General features: G+C 36.2%; 1 protein-coding gene across 1 annotated transcript in view; it reads right to left on the reverse strand.

The window, feature by feature from the left end:
* The window catches only part of F13A1 (coagulation factor XIII A chain), a 1111088-nt gene that overhangs the window by 836097 nt on the left and 254454 nt on the right, over positions 1 to 20537 (reverse strand). Inside the window, exon 5 of the mRNA XM_044064861.1 lies at positions 7761 to 7879. Coding sequence (XP_043920796.1) covers positions 7761 to 7879 — 119 coding nt within the window. The remainder of the gene's footprint in view (positions 1 to 7760; positions 7880 to 20537) is intronic.

Genomic DNA, 20537 nt, shown 5'->3' on the forward strand with positions numbered 1-20537 from the left:
TTTTGTTTTATTTCAATAAGCGTTATAAATTATAACACTGTTAAACTTGTTCTGCCTTTTCTTTTAAAATAGGCAGTATTGTTAAATGCTTGTTTAGTCCTGGTGGAAAATCTGCAGCCAACTGAAGAAGTCAAACTTTTTGATGAAAGCACTTAACATTCATTTTAATTTATTAAATTTATACTGAGGACTCGCAACTTTGGTGCTCTTTTTGTTGGTTATTTAGTTCTTATCAGAGCACTAACTGCACCAACTATTTGGTACTTGTGTCTATTTTGCGATGCGTGTTGCTATGGGGTCCCCAGAATCCTTCAGCCTTTCTCCTATCCTCGATTCTGGACAAGCAGATTTGATATACTTAAAAAGGATGTGGCTGAACTAAAAGGAGAGCTAACTAGGTTGATAGAACTGTTTTCACAACCAAGGCAAAGGGATTTTGATTGTTTTATTGTATCTGAAGGCTCCAAAAAGGGTAAATCCAACACTGATGAGAATACTGTAGTCGACGGTATTAATGCATCGCCATGCCACTTTAAGAAAGGCGGTGACATCATAGCGGCGGCGCAAATACACTATGGTGAGACAGAACGGCGTTCTCCTTGTGATGGCAACCATACTGGCGAGGTTAGAGGTGTGCAGATTCCTTCTCGTCCAAAACACAGTTTAAAAAGTAATTGTGTGGTGCAATTTGATGGCGAAATAGAACTCACTTCAGACGACCACTTTAATACGAACCCAGTATGTTCAGAGGAAGCCATTCATACAGGTGCTAACAATTTTTATGGCAAATTTAATAGTAACAGTGCACCTTGCAAAAAAGATATGTGTACTGGGGAAAGAGAACATGTTAAATCAAACACCAAAACATGTTCGGCTTGTACCTGTAAGGAAACTACACATTCAAAAGACAATGCTGGTTATGAAAAGACAAAAGGACATTTTGGTACTTTAGTTAAAAAGCATTTTGCATTTTTTTCTTCGAGTCCGAAAACCAGCAATGGTACTTTAATTAATAGAGATGCTGGACATTTCAGGTATGGTTCATTGAAAGATATGATCTATACTTTTGAAAAAAAGCTATTTAAATATAAAATGTGCCAGAGGGAGATCTGTTACTTGAATGAATGCATTAAAAAGCAAGTGGTTCCACAGGGGTTAAGGGTTTTTAAATACCCTTTTGGAATTTATTATGATACAGATATTATTAAAACTTTTACTGATATGTTTGACAAATGGGGACTTGAATTACTAGGCAAAAGTGTATTTTTCTATGAGAAAATGGAAAAAAGACTTTGTAATGAAGTGAATGACCTGAACGAAAAAATATTACTGATTTGCTACTTACACAATATGAGAACTTGTATTACAAGATTATTGACAGAGTGGACAAGAGATGTGGCAATATATTTAATAAAAAAGTAAACAAAACAGATAGAGATTTTAGACAGTACAAACAATGTAGAGTGTATCCAATAGACAAATTAGTTTTTTATGAAGGTGAATATTGTCCAACAACCCGTCTACAAACAGATGAGTTGGACAATGTTAATTTAAATTTCAATTTTGATTTGGAAAGTGAAAATTATAGGGAAGAGGATGGCACCAACTTGGGAGAATTTCAGGATTTTCCGCTCCCGAGATGCTCCGAGAGAATAGCAAGTCGCAAACAGGAGACATACAAAACATACAACAAAGTAACACAGCAGTACAAGGGTCGCCCCAGGTGGTAGAAACTTTTGACTCAATACAGTGTAAAGACAAAATTCAATATACATTAAATGGATTAAATATATATAATTATACTGGGATTACTATTACAAAAGAGTTTTTCTCTTTGTTTTCCAAGGGATTCAAATTTGTTCCCACTAAAATACCTGACATAGCCACAGTGATGGTAGATTTACAACTATATTTGAGAAAATTAAATTTGAATATGTTTTCAGATAAAACTATCAAAACTAAATCTAAATAAATGTCTAAAAAAAGCAGTGTTTTCAATTCCCCCTTACATCCACTTATTATTGCTTATGAAAAATTAGTTAAGGAAGATATGTATATATATATATATATATATATATATATATATATATATATATATATATATATATAATGTATGGGGAGAGAAAAAGAAAATGTTCTCAAATTTAAATTACGAGGAAAGAAGTCTTATAAAAACTTTAAGAGAAGACAAGAGAATACGCATTATGACACCTGATAAAGGTGGAGGGATTATATTATATAATTCAGAAGATTACACTAACGTTATGCAAAATATTCTGTTTAATGTTGATAACTATTCTTTATGCTCAAAAAATGAGATTCATATCTCATATCAAAGGTTAGATAGTTACTTGTATGTATATCTCATGGACCAGAGGATATCTAAAAATGACTATGACTTTCTTTTGAATAAACATCCTAGAATACTGGTTCTTTTCGGCATAACCAAAATACACAACAACCTAGAAAAAACATCCTTTAGGCCGATTGTAGCAGCTGCAGGCTCTAAAACACATAATTTAGCAGTATATATAGACAAAAAATTAAAACACATTGTGGAAAAATGTCCACATTTATTAAAGGATTCATGGGATTTCCTTGGACAAGTGAAAAAGGAATTGTGGTGTTCCAAATGTTTATTTTTAACCATAGATTTCCAGGATTTATTTTCATGTATACCAAAATAAGAAGGACTGAGGTTCTTTGAGGAAGTACTTCTTGCTAGTTCGTCTTTCACTGCTGATGAAATTCTATTAATATGTAAACTTATGAGTCTTATATTGGAAAATAATTATATCTACTTTGAGGGGGAATATTTTCAACAACTAAAAGGAGTAACCATGGGAGCAGCATGTGCCCCCTTATACGCAAACTTGGTTCTATTAGAATGGGAAAATAAATATGTTTTCCAAAGTGAGTTCTTCCTATCCAATATAATATTTTACGGTAGATTCTTGGATGATATTTTTATTTTATGGAAAGGGAGTTCAGACACCAAACCCTTATTTATTCAGTATTTAAATGAAACTACTGATTTTTTGAAATTTACTTTTGAATTTCACGAGCAAGAGATTAATTTCTTGGACACCAAGATAATTAAAGCTCAAGACAAATATATTTCCAGAATCTACCGTAAGAAAACATTTTGCAACAGCTATCTACACTTTAATAGTCATCACCCTATTTTCCAGAAAAAAAGCATTATTAAAGGTCAGGCCATTAGAATTGCCAGGATGACATCACTGAAAAGTGATATGATTAGTGAGTTTGAATTCCTAAAGGACATGTTCCTAGAAAGGGGTTACCCTGGTGATTTTATAGATTCTATACTTGCAGATGTTCTGGATAAATGGGGTAAAAAATATATGCCTTTATTGGGCAGAGGGAATGAATCTATCAATAATTTAGTTAAAGGTTTAGAAGCTAAAAACCAAATTGACTTTCAACAAGCTTGTGTGATACAGTATTGCCCTCTGTATTCTCAGTTTAAGGGAATACTAATGAAAAACTGGAATATCTTTAAAACCAACAGTGAGGTATTTCGTATATTGGGTGACAAACCTCTATTTTCTACAAAAGTAGGACCCAATTTAAAATCATTATTAGAGAGGGGCAATACACTACCAGGTACACAAGCGAAAAAGGGCGGAAGTAAACCCTGTGGTAGATGTTCTTATTGTGCATATATTCTACAAGACAGTTCCAATACAATCGACAATCAGAACAAAAGTTATATTTTTTTTAAAAAGTGGTAACTGTTCTTCTAGTAAACTGGTATATATAGCCAAATGTAACACCTGTTCTTCATTTTATGTAGGTAAGACAGAGAGGCTATCTAAGACCAGGATATACGAACATTTATATGACATAAGAAACAAAAAAGAGACTAATGCTTTATACAAACACAGCATGCCATGTATGAATTTTGGAGGTTTTAAATTTGCCATCCTTGATTTTGTACATGTTGAAGTGAGAGGGGGTGATTGGCAAAATGTTTTATATAAGAAAGAACTGTTATGGCAGTTAAGGTTGGCTGCAGATTTTCCACCAGGACTAAACGAGCATTTAACAATACTGCCTATTTTAAAAGAAAAGGCAGAACAAGTTTAACAGTGTTATAATTTATAACTCTTGTTGAAATAAAACAAAATGTTGAAATCTTTTTTATATGCATATATTTCTTTGTGCATTTTTTATGTATTTTCAACAATATATATATATATATATATATATATATATATATATATATATATATATAAACATTTCCCTAAAAATCCAGCTGTAAAAGCTTGTATATTTATAAGTAGTTTTGGTATTTGAATTCAGTTTAAAGAGTTTTATGTTTTATATATAACAGAGAATTCATTTTTTCTGAATTCAGGTCGATAATATATAAAAACATTTGTATATACTAAAAGTTTCTCTTTAAATGTTTTGTTTAATAACATGATTTTATTTTTTGTAAAAACTGTCCCCTTTTTTAAGCCTTAGGATTTTTCTTTTTAAATATTCATGAACTACAAACTTTCTTTGGTAGCATTGGGTAGATTTGAACCAATAGTTAACTGGTATTGTATATTTAAACTTGCTTTGTGATTGTTTCTCTGTTCTGAAGAAGTCAAGCTTTTTGATGAAAGCGCTTAACAACATTCATTTTAATTTATTAAATTTATACTGAGGACTCGCAACTTTGGTGCTCTTTTTATTGGTTATTTAGTTCTTATCAGAGCACTAACTGCACCAACTATTTGGTTCCAGTACTCTTCTATTACTTTACTAAAGCTTTTGGTCTTGTTGAACATCTCTTCCTTCACTTCATCCACAAAATTGGAGATAGCTCCAACACTGTCATCTGGATCCAAGATTTCCTAACAAACAGGTATTTCAGAGTCACAACTGGCTCGTCCCTATCCCCTCCAGAACCCCTTACTAAACGAGTGCCCCAGGCTCCAAACTCACTCCACTGTTATTTTTAATCTTTGTTAGCAAACTGTCTGACCTCCTTAACCTTTCTATCACTATTTATACTGATATGGTTAGCCTTTGATCCATTCCCTCACATTTAGCTATTTAAATCCAGCTTCAGTATGACCTCTGCTCCTATAATTCATGGTTAAATAACCATAAACTAGTCCTACAGCCATCCAAAACAAAAAGAATGTAATTTGGAACTTCACAAAAACTTAAAGAAATCCTAAAAAAATTTCAACATTGCAGATGACAATGGTACCCCAATAGAAACAACTATGCTCTTTAAATGCCTAGCTTTACAGATGGAGCAGTCACTTAACTTCCATAACCACACTGAACACACCAGGAAAAAGATCAGCTCTCTTTTATTCTGGTCTTAGGAAATCTCATTCTCTCTCATGATCAGCTAGAGCTGCAATAGGCAATGAAGTCCTCCTAATTCAGGTCACATTTGGCTCTACTTCATTGCCACAACCTCTAAAAAAAGTATCCACTCTGCAGTCATCGAAAACAAAATCTGCTAAATCATTTCCAACTCACTTCCTCAGAAATGCCATTGTATCTCTCAGTCCAGAGCTGGACAGCTCCGAGACACCTAGAGAGCTACACTATTCATTGAGTCTGTTCTTTTCAAATTACTTCAACCAAGTGCTTTCTTGCATTTTGTAGCAAAACACTACCACTATAATACTTACAGTTTCTCCCAACTGACTCTCTCACTCTAGATCCCCCAAAACCAGTCTACACTATATGACCACTCCTTCTCCATTCTTGCAACCAAACTCTGGCAATCCCACCTCACTCCCCCACTTTCAAAGCTCGACTCAAAAGACACCATCAAATATCTGACTGCAAATGCTCTTCTGTTGGACACATCACCTAACTTCTCCCTCACCTACATTTAGAACTAAAAATGAATCCATAATTATCTCCTCTGTTAATAGTATTTGTTCACTGTTTAAAATGTCTGTGTTACTTTATGTCTTCTGAGGTTATTCTGTATTTGTGAATTAGTTATGTTTTAGTTTTTGTGCATTTCTTCACCCAATGTGCACCTGCAAAAGGACCGCTATGACCGGTGTAATATCCAACTACACAAACTTAAATAAATGCATAACTATTTATTTTTATTTTTATTTTACATGTGTTGACTGGGATAGTCTGACTGGATACTTGTCTATTTTCAGCAGAGGCTCGGGGAGAAAAGCTCCATACATACATGAAAAACTGTTATATTAATCAAGTTAAGCACTGTTACAGATACAATACATAGGATAAAAGTCATTCATCCTGTCATATATAAATCTGATTTGTTATAGAGTAACAATTAGGAAGCAATGTAGGGGTGGCCAAAAGACCTCTTTAGCACATTGTTTATATTGCCAGAGTTAGTCAGGATTAGAGCAAGGACATAGCCATTGCCTTTTAAAGTACTATTTTAGATTTTTTTTTAATTGGATTAGAACAGGTTCTGAAGTAAGCTCATTGGGAAGTGAGTTCCATATTTTACCAACAGAGTTGGCATATGGAGAGTCTCCAGTTGAGTTGTTGCTTTTGAGAGTTTGGACTAGTAATTTGTTGGATGAGCGAAGTGTCTTGAGGTTGCTGTAAGGAGTGATAATTTTTGTAAGTACGGGTGTGTTTTCAGGTTGGCAGAGAATTTTATGTGCTATTATTAGCTGATTGTACTGAAGCTGGATAGGCAATTCTAGCCACCCTAGCTTCTTTAGGTTCAGACAGCGGTATGTTCTGTATGCTGCTCCAGTGGCAAATCTAGCAATATGATTAAAGCAGCTAGAGAGTTTATTAAGGTCAGACTTGCTCAAGTTTTTGAAGAGAGGGGGGATGCATAAAGGAGGGTGGAAAGTAGATGTGTACGGGCAATTACTGTCCTAGCTAGTGGAGTGAGGAAAGGTTTGATCTTGTATAATGAGCCAAGTTTTTTATTAACTTTTTTAACAGTTTGATTAATATGCATATCAAACTTGAGATTATTATCAACAGTTACAACTAAGTGTTTGGTACAGATATCTGGGACAATGACAATGCCATTGTTAGATTTTATAGTAAAGGTTGGAGCAGATGCTTTACGAGAGGGGGAGAAAAGCAGTAGTTTCATTTTGCTAGGATTTAATAGGAGATGTTGATTACAGAGCCAATTTTCAACAGTATTAAAAACATTTTGGGATAGAGTCTGCAGACTTAAAGGGGAGGTGGCAGAGCAAATCAAAGTGGAGTCATCTGCGCATTGAATGCAGGTGGATGTTGGGATGACTGTGTACAAGTCATTAATAAAGATAGAAAATAATAGGGGTCCTAATATATAGCTCTGAGGGACCCCAGCAGTGATAGGTAGAAGGGAAGATAGTTTGCTCTGCCATAGTATAGCCTGTTGTCTACCACTCAGATAAGATTTGAACCACTGGATAGCCTGGACATCTATGGGAATAGTTTTAAGTGTGTGTATGAGTAGTTGGTGATTGACCATGTTGAAGGCTTTGGAGAGATCAAGAAAGGGGGCAGAAGAAAGCTTATTGTTGTTTCGGTAACTAAGTTAGGTCTGAAAAGACTGAGGAATATAAAATAAGAGCATTAACAATTATTTTTTGTCATCTGAATTATGTTGTCTTTTTTCCTGAAAATGATATAGCTACCACCTTTCCCTAGAAGAGTTGCGGCCTACTTCACAGAGGACTAGATTCAGAATGTCACACTGTACATTTAAAACTTCTGAAATGCACAATCATGTCAGTTTTGCTTTATATGGGATGATAAAAAAATCACCATACCTGTCCAAAATTCCAGTTTCGGTGTTGAATGTTGTTGTATTCTCCATGGTAAATAATGCCCACATCATTCAGGACACATTCTTCTTTCTCTGCGTCATTTTCCATGTACACAGTGTCATCTGCAATCCAATTGTTAAAACACATCAGCTTGCTATTACACATACGCATTTATTTGCAGAGAGATAACTACTAAATATAAGGTATAGACTGGATACTGCTTTAGATGAACATGAACATTGAATATAATGGATACTTAGAACACGGAAAAATATTGTACATTCATATAGAAAAAAAGAAAATTGACCAGACTGGCACTGGGCAAAAGGTAGAAAAATTTATGAAAGTAAGACATCAGGAACAGGTTTATAGTGAATACTTCATCACAGACTTCAATACAAGAAAGAGAGAAATGGATTCCAGTCTGTTATGAACATGGAAGAAAAGGGAAAAAGGAAAGAGTGGCAGCTGATGTGATTCTGAGACAGGGGGTTGGAGAGAATGGAGCCAATAGGCAGGAGGGTACACAGACTTGGACAGACAACATTGGGATCAGATGGGCTACTTCATGTGTGGTGTTTCAAGCAATGAAGGGACATTAGTGGAGTTAACCATAAGGCTGTTGTAGATACCATTTAACATGAGAGCTGTAATTGCCTGCTGATGCACAAATCATACCTTCAGAATCCAGACAGAGGCTCCAAGGCTTTCAACCTGATATCCAGCCTAGTGAAAGTAATGGATAATCATAATCAAACCTTATGTTTATTGATTACAGGGGATAAACTGACCACAAATGTTGCAGCTTCCTACAAAATGGAAAATAATGATTCCTTTTTATCCAGTATTATGCATACCTAAGGAAACCTGTTTGCCACCAAAACTCAGAAAAAGCAGTGTTTGCATTAAGCCAAAACATGCAGCACAAAAGGAAAAAGCAATGGCCAGCCTGAACAGGATTGTAAAGTGTACACTTATGGTATAGATTCAAGATACATAGTCATCATCTTACCCAAGAAGGGAGCAACAGCAACATTTAAAAAGGTGTGCAAAGTCTGACTCGTGAAATCTTACATCATAGAGAGCATTAAACTAATTGAAGGAGTCCTTAACACAGTCACAAAGATGTACTGTAAATAGCTTATGAGAAGATCCTGATGACACTGGATGTACACCCATGATGGATAAGGGGCCATGTCATGAGTATGCATGGTTCTTAGGACATGAATGAGAGGAATGTAAATTAAAAATGCAGGAAGAGGAGAATATAAATACTTGATGAAAGGATGATTATTCTTTGGCAGAAATCTTCACAGAGACTGAAAGACTGAATGTAGTAGCAAAGCAGCTGATAGAAAACAGCTCCATAAATGGACACAAAAGAGCATAGACCAGATGGAGCAGAATAAAGAAGGGAAGGAGAGCTAAACACAGCAGTTAGATGCAAGAGTCAGGTAAAATACCCATCTTTAGTCACACTCCACATGTGCTGTTAAAAGTGAAGTAAATGTGTATGAAAACGTACGTCCTCCTTAAAGTTGCTGCACAGCTATACACAGACAAGTGTTTTCACAAGAGAAAAAAAATGATTTATAGTGCACAGCTGCACAAGAGAGTCATAATAAAACCCCTAACACCATCACATTCATTCTATACAAACTGGTTTCTTTTGTGGAATGTTGAGCTTGTTAACAAATTATAAAATGTTTATACTACAGTAAATAAGTTGCCGCCACCACAGTAATAAACTTTCCTTTGTTTTGTTCTAAAATGCTCACTTAATATACTTACTTAGAGCACAAGATGTATTTATTTCAGTCCACTGAATGAAATTTAATCAAATCCAGTTGGTTTGAGAAAAACAAACAATGAAAAACACTTTCAGGCATAATTTGTTTTTTTGCAAGGGGCAAGGCCATGCATCAGTATGAAAGGAGGAGCCCCACAACCCTCAACTAATATATATATATATATATATATATATATATATATATATATATATATATATATATATATATATACACACTGCCCCCTAGAATACACAATAATGGCGAAAGTGTAACCTCAAAAATTATGAAAGGTTGTTTTGGTCGTTACGTCTTGAATGAACAGCTTTCAATTAAATGCAACTTGGCAACTTAACACGTTGTCCCATAAACTTCTGCAAGCCTTTCTCCTAATAATCATATAAAAAATAAAGTTTAAAACCATACCCTCAACCTGCAGGCATTCAAAATAGATACAAAGGCCCTTGAAAGTAGGTACATCCAGCCCAAAATCTGCACATACAGTTAGAAAAAAATCTGAATATCAATAACATTTCCTGCTTCTGGATGGATTGTGGGATACTACTCACAAACACTTTCAAAAAAACAAAGTGACAAAAATTATGGGAAAATATAAGCTCTTTATCAAAGAGATAGTGTAATGTATGAAGACTTTAATGTACTGCATTACAAAGTTCTACCACACTAGGCCTTTTATGTTTGTTTCTAAAAAAGGGAGCAGTAAGATGTGTGTCTTCTTTCTTTAAGTATTGGTGCCACTTACATGTCGGTCATGCAGCGTGGATTTCTGTAAACTAGACAGCTTCAAAACTCACGTGTGATGAGAGCAGACTCAGAAAATTGTCGGAAGGGTAAATAAATCTTGAAAACAGGAATATGCCTCCAAAAACAGCTATAAAATATGCAGGGGTAAATCAGGCCAGAAAAAAGGAATGCTCCTCCAAAATAGGGAGAGTTGAAGGGGTCTGGCTACACCATATTCATGACTCTAATCAAAATGTGATTTCCTATGCACCCAATACTGTATATTACAATGGCTCTATGGCACCATCATTTACAACACAGCTCAGATGTTTTCAAAGTCTTATGCCAAGAAGTCTGTACAAGCAATTGAGACCTATGCAATGAACTGGGCACAGTCACTTCTAAGTAATGAGAAATGGATATACAGACCCTTTGTTAACTAGGTAATGTCCAAAATCAAGGGACATTTACCCATGACAGTGTGGAAACTGCCCTGTTCTTCAACTGACAAGTACTTAGAGCCCTTTAACATCTACCTAAATCACTGCTAGCTCAGACAGATGTCTTATGTGAAGGACATGAACAGGAATCATTCACAGTGCGATAGAATAAGCTTTACCGCCATCCTTTATCATATGAAATGATTATCTATAGAAACTATCTAAACAAGTCAATATTTAGTGCTGTCGCCTTATGCTACTTTGTTTTCCAGTTCTGGTCTCAGCCCGGGAGCCTTTTATGGATCTGACATATTCTCCTTGTATCCATGAGAGTTTTGTCTGGGTGAATGTAGCTGCAATATGTGAGATTAAGTGTGCGTGTGTGTGTGTGTGTGTGTATGTGTGTGTTTGTGTGTGTCAAAGTAAATTTTATTGTCATTTAGAATTACATATGTGTAGCCTAAATGAAATTCCGTGCATCAGCTCAACTCTTGAGATTACAAAGGAAAGTGAAACAGCACATACAAGTAGAGGAATAAACATAACTAACAAATTATTTATTTATTATTATTTTAACATTATTTTGCCAGGATAAATCCAAATGGACACAAAGTGCCCATTTTCAGTGGAGTCCTGGGGAGAAAAGCTCCAAGGAAGTTAACAGAGTACATACATGGTTTAGAGAACAATAAAAAACTGGTATACAAGGTAAGAGAAACAAAGAAGTACAAGAACAATTTTGTAAAACAATAAGATACTCAAATAATAAGATACTCATGAGAAGAACCCCTATTTGCAATATTTACAACAAAAAAATACATATTAGGTGAGTATATCAGGTGAGAATATAGTGCATGCAATGGAGGCATACAGTGGGTCACTTATATGGAGTAGTGGGTCTTCAAGGGGGGGGGGGTCTTTGCAGTTACAAATAGGGTTAGCATAGAGGTGTGAATTAAGAATGCCCTTGAAGGTGCTTGTGCGACTTTGTAGCCTGAGTTCAGGTGGGAGGTTGTTCCATACTTTAGCAACATCATAAGAGAATAGGGCCTCCCCAGCGCTGTTATTGCATGGGTTGATTACAATACTACTCCCAATATTTATTTATTTATTTTTATTTTATTTATCATTTGTTGACCGGGAAAGTCCGACTAGGTTCCACAGAGCCTGTTTTCAACGGAGGCCCGGGGAGAAATGCTCCAGATATACACACACAAGGAAGAACAGAGACATTTACCAACACTCATATACAAAAATAATACCCTCCCCATTGTTAAATTAACAAAACTATTTAAAGTAAAACAAAACACACTACAGATCGAACAATGCCTAATTTATTTGTCTAATATTGCACTTGAGTGAGTTAAATAATATTGACTACGGATATAATAAATAAATATTGCACTTACTTAGAATATATTTAAGTATATACTGCACAAATAAATACAAAAATGACTTATTATGTGTCTAGACCCCATGGGACTTGTGCTCGAGTTCAGAAGTCTAATCACTGTAGGGTAGAAACAGTTAGTGAATCTTGTAGTCCTACAGTGGATGCTGCGATATCTCCTGTGGTGCCATCAGCAAACTTGATGATATGGGTGGACTTGTGCTTAGCATAGCAGTCATGGGTCAGGATGGTGAATAACAGTGTGCTGAGAACACATCCCTGAGAAACCCCGGTGTTAATCGTGATGCACTTTCATGTGTTCTTACCTGAACACACCCTCTGTGGTCTCTCAATCAGGAAGTCCAGGATCCAGTTACAGAGATGTTTACTGATTCCTAAATATGCCAGTTTTTCTATCAGCTGCATTGGTACCACAGTATTAAATGCAGAACTGAAGTCTATGAACAGCATCCTCACATAGTTGTCTTTGCACTCTAAATGCTCAAGGGAGATGTGTAGTGCTACTGACATGGCATCCACTGTGGAATGGTTAGCTCTGTATGCAAACTGCAGAGGGTCAATATCAGGAGGTAGACATGATGAAGGATACTTTTTGATCTGCCTCTCAAAACATTTTGTGTGTGTGTGTGTGTGTGTGTGTGTGTGTGTGTGTGTGTGTGTGTGTGTGTGTGTGTGTGTGTGTGTGTGTGTGTACGAGCATGTGTTTGTGTGTGCATATGCACATGCAAGCTCATGCTTATTTTTTATACATTCTCTGAAAAGCTGGCATTGCAAATAGGATTACTTTCTTGGCCTTCTGCCTACTGGATACAAGGACAGGTACCAGCTATTCCGTAACCTTGAACTACTGAAAGTGGGTACTGGAAAATGACTGAATAAGTAAATTAATGAATGATTACACCTCTTTGACAAAAGACTTGTATGCTAAAAGACTGAAACCTATTTTATTGACAACCAGATGGCTGAAAAAGTAAGTTGTTGAAATACCATACCATTTACAGGACCTTACATCCTCAAGAATCTTGAAAGCTATCACATTGTGTGTATAATTCCTCTTTTCAATTTAAAAGTTCATTTTTTGAAGAACATAAAGAAATGCATTTTCTTACAAAAGAGGTGGTTTATACCAAGCACAGAAAGGAATGTCATATGGAAAGAATGAGCCAGAAGCCAAAAAACACAAAGCAGATGAGCGCTATGAACTAGGACAATCCTGTCCTTATATACACCATTGTAGTTGTGTTTTTTACATTAAGTTTCATCAGTGAACATTTTTTCACAGAATTTGATAGGGTCAGAATCTTTGTGTGTTTCTTATAGGTGGTTGAATTCAGCCAGGCATGTCATAACAAAAAATTGCATAACGATGGTAATTGGAGGTGCTACCATATGCTACTGATAGGATGGCATAAAGCTCAAAGGCTTCATTATTGGAGGTTATATTGGATTGGTGGCAGAACAAGGTCCTGTCCAATAGAAATGGTTTTCTATCTTGCAAACCTTTCTGGTTGGTGCTAATTTAAACCTACTTATGTGTTCTTGATAGGTGCTCTTTTATCGTGTTTGTGAGAGCAAGGGACCAATGGAGGACCAAGGTATTTGCTACCTTTAGTTAGCAGGCAAGTTACTTATCATGCCTGAGCTGGGTTTTGCTAACTGGCTGAGCAGTCCTATTTAGAAAACAAATTAAAGCCAAATTAAATGGTGTGTGGTCTGGATCCTCACTTTTATAAGCGAGCCTTTTAATGCGATGATTACAAGAAATAAAACTAAAACTAGGCAAGGTAGCCATAAAAGAATGAATGAGATCTGGGTTCGTATTTCTAATAAAACAAAGTTAAAACTAAGAAGCCATTGTAAGGAGATGGATTAAAGTAATGTAATAACAGGCCTTATACTGTAATCTCAGGGGAAAGATAAATCACAGTAACAGACTATAACTTAGGGTCTTGTTTGCCCTTACCTGATTGTTGCTAAGCTCCTTAAAATACCCCTGTGCGATTTAAGCATCAAAACCTTCTAGGGCTGGGAGATCTTTTTTTATCTAACAGACCACAACAACATAACCATTGCAATCTTTTAAACATTAAATAATTAAAAATGTGGTGAGGTAGCAACACTGTTCATTACCATTGAAGAGAGTGGACTCTGTGTTCAGCAACGCTTTCACTCTTGCTTCATCAGATCTGCCCTTGGTCTAAAAATTGAGTTGATTAAAGCAGGTTTACTCATCAGTAGTAAAACTGGAGGGGTTTTGTGGTAAAGGCATTAATATCCCTTGGCAAAACTATGGGGGAAACAAGGCTAGAAAAACTTTCATTATTATAGGGTGAAAGGACAGCATATGCCAACTGGAATAAAATCAAGTAGCAGGATCATAAAACAAACAAATTAGTATTAATAATTCATAGAATTTATGTATTTTATTTTTACTTTATTTTACATTTGTTTACTGGGATAGTGTAACTGAACATATGTCCATTTGCAGTGGAGGCCCAGGGAGAAAAGCTCCACAGTAATTAACATAAGCATAAATATTAAACACATGATAAGAAAACAGTCATATATACAACATTTTGAGACAAATGCATTGAAACATCAATTTTGATAAAACCATGCAGTTATATAATATTTGAAACATCATCTGAGAAAGATTCTTGAGACTGTAGCATGTATACAATAAATATAATGGGAGAGGAAAACACTCTATTGTGTAGCTGCAGTGAAAGTTAAGTAATACATGGACATAGCCAGGTATTCATTAAGTGAGATTTGAGAGAGTTTTTGAACAGCGTAGTAGTAGAGGCAAAAGTCAAAGCAGGAGGGAGATTATTCCAGGATCTAGCTATGTTTTTCTACTACCCTCCATCTGGCTGCTGTGCATCCTGCCCCGGCGCTTGATTCTGATACTAGAACTGTGTTCCAGTCTGTCTCTGCTCCAAACACCTGCTATTTCCCAACTGGATGCCATTGAACAATAGGGCAAAGTAAAGAAAACCTCTAACAGCTCCCAAAGAGACACTTTCCTTTGAAAGACAGTTAAAGTATGTATTGACACTGTTACACATAAACTGATATCTAACGGTTGCTAAGACTCTTGCTTAGAAAACCAAGACTCTCTGACAGGTTTGCCAGCAGCCAAATCCTTTCATTAACCTTTCTTCTGTCTTGTATTTTTACAAAAGCTTCTTCTAACCCTCTTTTCTTTCTCTGTTCTGCTATTCCTTACTTCCACTCAGACTATCAAACTCTAGCAGGGCATCTTCCATTGCCTCATAGTAGTTGACCTCTTGTTGTTGTCTCAGACTTAGTTTCTTGCACTGTAATTTATACCTTATTTCTAAATTCCTTACCTTATTCACCCTGTTCTCAGCTTGCCTTTCTCTGTTCCAAGCTTTCTCTGTCTCGCCTATACTCCTTCTTTCCCTGCACTAGCTATTCCTACAATTTTCCTCTCCTCTAACATCCTGACCATCTTTCTACTAGTGTCCAACCTGTGGCTACATTTCCCCCACTCTCAGACTTACCTGCTGTATTTATGATACTTTGCTGATTGTCTTCATCTACACTCTGCTCTCTTGTCTCTACCCGCTCCGTTCGCCCTTCGGGCTCACTCCGCTCCCCTACCCTGCCCCCAATTCTCACCCACCCCCAGTACTCCTACACTTATACCACCAGTAATCACTTCCCCAACCAATCAGACATAACCTCATCATTAGCTCACCCAACCCCTCATTTCACACCACACCCACTTTAGCCAATTGTATCTTCCCCTCTACTACTTACAGTCATAACACTAACTCTCATCTGTACTACTACCTTCCTTTTTCTCTCTTACCTCCCTAACCTATAAAATGTGTACATTATTCCTCCCTTCATATCTTCGAATTATCTGCTTATCACTTTTACCTCCTCTTGTAACTATTTATCTCTTAACCTCCTATGCACACCCACTTCACTCTACTCTTGTGTTTCCCTCTAAACACACCTCTACACCTACATCGCCTTTCACTCCAACCATCTTAAATCTCTCTACCAAACCTAACTACCTACTAGCCAGATACCACAGACTAGCACGCTTTAAGCTAAGCAACCACAAATCCAAAAAATTAAATTACTACTTACACAAACCTCTCCAGCCCAAATATTTCAAACTCCTCCACTCACTGTTGGATGGGGATATTCATCCTAACCCTGGCCCACATCACATCAATACCAATAGCTACAAAAAACAAGACAAAGCTACTTGCTTATCACCTATCTCACCTAACAATTCTCTTACTATAGCTCATCTCAATGTACGAAGCATTTGTAATAAAATTACTCAAGTCCATGCCCTTTTAGAGGTTCACCATTTTGAAGTCCATGCCCTTTTAGAGGTTCACCATTTTGATATCCTATGTTTATCAGAAACATGGCTAAAACCTACCATTAAGGATAATGAAATCACCCCTCCCGGGTATACCATTAGACTGGACCGCATACCTAAAAAGGGAGGATGAGTAGCAATTATCTATAAAGCACAACTGCAAATTAGCATAATAAATCTGAATCTTCCTCTAGATAATGCAGAAGTAATCAGCTCCAAATTTCAAATCAACACCAGTAAAGCTATTAATATCATTTGTATATATCTTCCCCCAGGAAATAACACTAATACCCTAGAATGTATCCTTAGTTGACTCTCCATAAACGTACCCAAGAAACATTAGTCCTAGGTGACTTTAATATTGATTGGAACTCCTGTAATAGTATAAACCCCACCTCCCATATAAACCTATACGGCTTCACACAACTCATTAATAGTACTACCAGAACTACTAAATCTAATAATAACTAAACCACCTTACACTGGATTCTTACAAATACCCCCCAACAAACCTACCAGTCTGGTACCCTTCCAGATGATCTAAGTGACCATTCATTAACTTATATCATTAGACATAAAACCAAACTAACTTTACCCGCCACTTATAGAATCATCTACGATCAAAAAAGCATTTTAACTCTGAACATTATCAAGCTGAACTAAAACAATATAATTGGTCCCCACTAAAATATCTCCCCCTTAATGATGCAGTAGAATACTTCAATTCCCCATTCTTATCCATTCTGGACAAACATGCCCAAAGTCGTACCATCAGAACCAAAACAAAAGCAGCACCCTGGCTAACTAACAATACTAGGCATAAAATTATTCTCAGGAACAAATCCTGGGCTAAACGGCATATTACTAAAACTCTAACTGACCGACAAATCTTTAGAGAGCTTAGAAATAGCACAAAAAGAGCCATCCTGACAGACAAAAAGAATTATTACCTTCTGTTACAACAAACCACCAATAAGGAACCTAAAAAATTCTGGGCCAGTATTAATAATCTTCTATCTCCAGGCCATTCTATTACACCTAACCCTCAAGACTCTAACCCAGAGAATCCTACACAAATAGTGAATGACTTTAACTCATTCTTCACTAATACTATCCAAACTCTTGCTAGTCATCTATCTCCTGATACCGCTAATCTGCTTCTACCTACATCAAATCCACCTCCCACCCTCCACTTACAACCAGTTCCTACTTCCTTTATCTCATCACTGCTCCAAAAGTTAAAACCTACCACTCCCTCTGCAGACAAACTACCTGCAAAATTCCTGCAAATAGGAGCCAAAGCCTTAGCCTACCCTATTTCCATCCTGATTAATAGCTCTATAACTGAAGGAATCTTCCCCTCTATCTGGAAGATATCCCATATCATCCCACTACAAAAAGGGGGAAACTCCAATGACTTCTCTAATTTTCGACCAATAGCACTTCTATCACCAATAGCTAAAATCATGGAAAAATGTATCCATAAACAACTACTTAAACATCTTCTCAACAACAGCCTACTTGCTAACTGTCAGCATGGATTCAGACCTTCCCACAGTACCACTACTGCTTTACTCTCCTTTACTAACTCCATCAACACTAACCGTAACAATAACTATCTATCATCTTCAGTCTTCATTGACCTCTCCAAAGCTTTCGACATGGTTAATCATACACTTCTTCTGCACTTACTTAAATCTCTTGCGCTTGACCCTCCTTCCTTAACTTGGTTTACATCTTACCTAGAAAACCGTCAGCAGGCAGTACTCTGGAAAAATTCACTTTCAAATCTTCTACCTATCTCTTTAGGTGTACCTCAAGGCTCCAAGCTAGGCCCTCTTCTATTTTCTATCTTTATTAACGACCTACAATTTGCTATCCCATATACTACCTGCATACAATATGCAGATGTCTCTACTATAATCTGCACTGCTACCTCTCAAACTGAACTTCAATCTCTTACCCAAAACGCTTTTAACACTGTAGAACAATGGTTCTCTCACCGCTGTCTACTCCTTAACCCCAACAAAACCAAACTGCTACTTTTTTCACCGACCCGTAAGTCTACTCCACTATACTTTACTCTTACTTCCTCTGACGGTACTCTCATTTCTCCTGACCTTTCCACAAAATTATTAGGAATAACTATTGATAATAATCTCAACTTTGACTCTCACATCAACAGCACAATAAAACTATTTAATAAAAAAATAGGATCCCTTTACAGAATCAAACCTTTCCTTACACCTGCAGCAAGGTCCACCATAGCTAGATCTTACCTAATCTCTACTCTTCTCTAAGCTTCCCCCATTTACACTAATCTCTCAAAAAACAACCTCAAAAAACTAGCAACATCCTATTATAACATTGCTCGATTCGCACTAGGATCTCCTTTTCGTACTCATCACTGCTTGAACCTAAGAGAACTAGGCTGGCTTGAACTTCCTAACCAGTTGCACTTCAACAGCTCTTAATAGCTTACAAGATACTATACCATCCAGCCAATACACCAATACTCTCTAGCCTTATTTCACCATATAATAACCTGAGGCAACTACATTCTTCATACAAACTACAGATTAATATTACCAAACCCAATAACTATGCAGGTGACTGTCTATTCTCCAACTCTGTTGGAAAAATATGGAACAAACTACCCTCTGATATCTCATCTTTGACCTCTTTCCCATTTTTCAAAAGACAACTGAAAATGTATCTCAATAAACACTGGCTTTGCTCCTGCACTAACCCAGACTAACCTTACTTTTTTCCTTTACCTTTCCCTTGTTAACTTTCACTGTACAGAAAACTTTGTAAATATATGTTTTCATATGATTATAGTAAAAAAAAAAAAAACCTTTCTTGTTTCTATTCATATTATCTGTAAAACCTGTAATAACTACTTATGTTTGTAATCTAATCTTGTATTGCCATTTTCTGATTAAACTTGTCACAACTTGTGGAGCTTTTCTCCCCGGGCCTCTACTGAAAATGGACATATATCCAGCTAGACTAGCCCGGTCAACAAATGTAAAATAAATAAATAAATAAATGTTATAAGAGAATAGTGCTTTCCCAGCAGTATTGTTAGCTGTGGATATACACAGGAGTGATTTGTTAGTAGAGTGAAGGGGACGATTTGACCTGTATAAAGTGAGTAGATGGCTTAGTGCTGGTGTTCTATCTGGATATCTCACAATATTGTGGGCAATGACTAGTTGGTGGTAACTGAGTAGCTGGGGAAGTTCTAGCCATTGTACTTCCCTTAGTGCTTGACAGTGATGGCTTCTGAAGGTGTTATTAGCAAACTTTGGAATTTTATTATAATGTCTCCAGTCTAGTGAGATCATGTTTTCTGATGTGAGATCATGTTTTTCTGATGTGGGTAAGAACATTAAAGTCTTTATAGTAGAAGGAATGATGGTATATTTTTCTGAGGTATGACCAGAATCAAGCTACATAGAAATCCTTTTTAAAATCTTAAATACAATGAACATTCCATCTGATTATTTAAGATTACCTAAGCTTGGTGAATAGAGTTGCTCTGTGATGATGGTTTTCATAGTTTCTGGGTTGAGAACATTTCCATGAAAGAAATTACAAGTGATAAAGGCTACAACATAGAGAATTAAATCAGTAAATGCCATATCTCATTCTTTAGTAGGAGTATACAAAATCTTTCTAGCAACCCTAATTAACCTGCCATACTACACAAACTGATTTGTGAACTTTAGCAATTTCTTCATCCATCTGTGCTTACAACAGATGACAAGGTGTATGGTAACATTGAAGTGAAGGAGAAGGAACATCATGGTAAGACCTTGTATTTATACTCTAATGGATGGCCTCAGTTATCTACACATATCTGTCCTGGAAGGGATAGCCTGAGATGAAAAGGTTATTTTATAAAGCATTAAACTTAATGTTTAACATTTTTACCACATGAGTGTGACACTTAATTCACTTATACTTTAGAGGACCAGATGGCCATGAGTAACAAAACAAATGCTTCTGGAAGTGAAGCAAATG

Source organism: Protopterus annectens, chromosome 3.part0, assembly GCF_019279795.1.
Source record: "Protopterus annectens isolate FY-2018-M chromosome 3.part0, PAN1.0, whole genome shotgun sequence".
Lineage (NCBI taxonomy): Eukaryota > Metazoa > Chordata > Ceratodontiformes > Protopteridae > Protopterus > Protopterus annectens.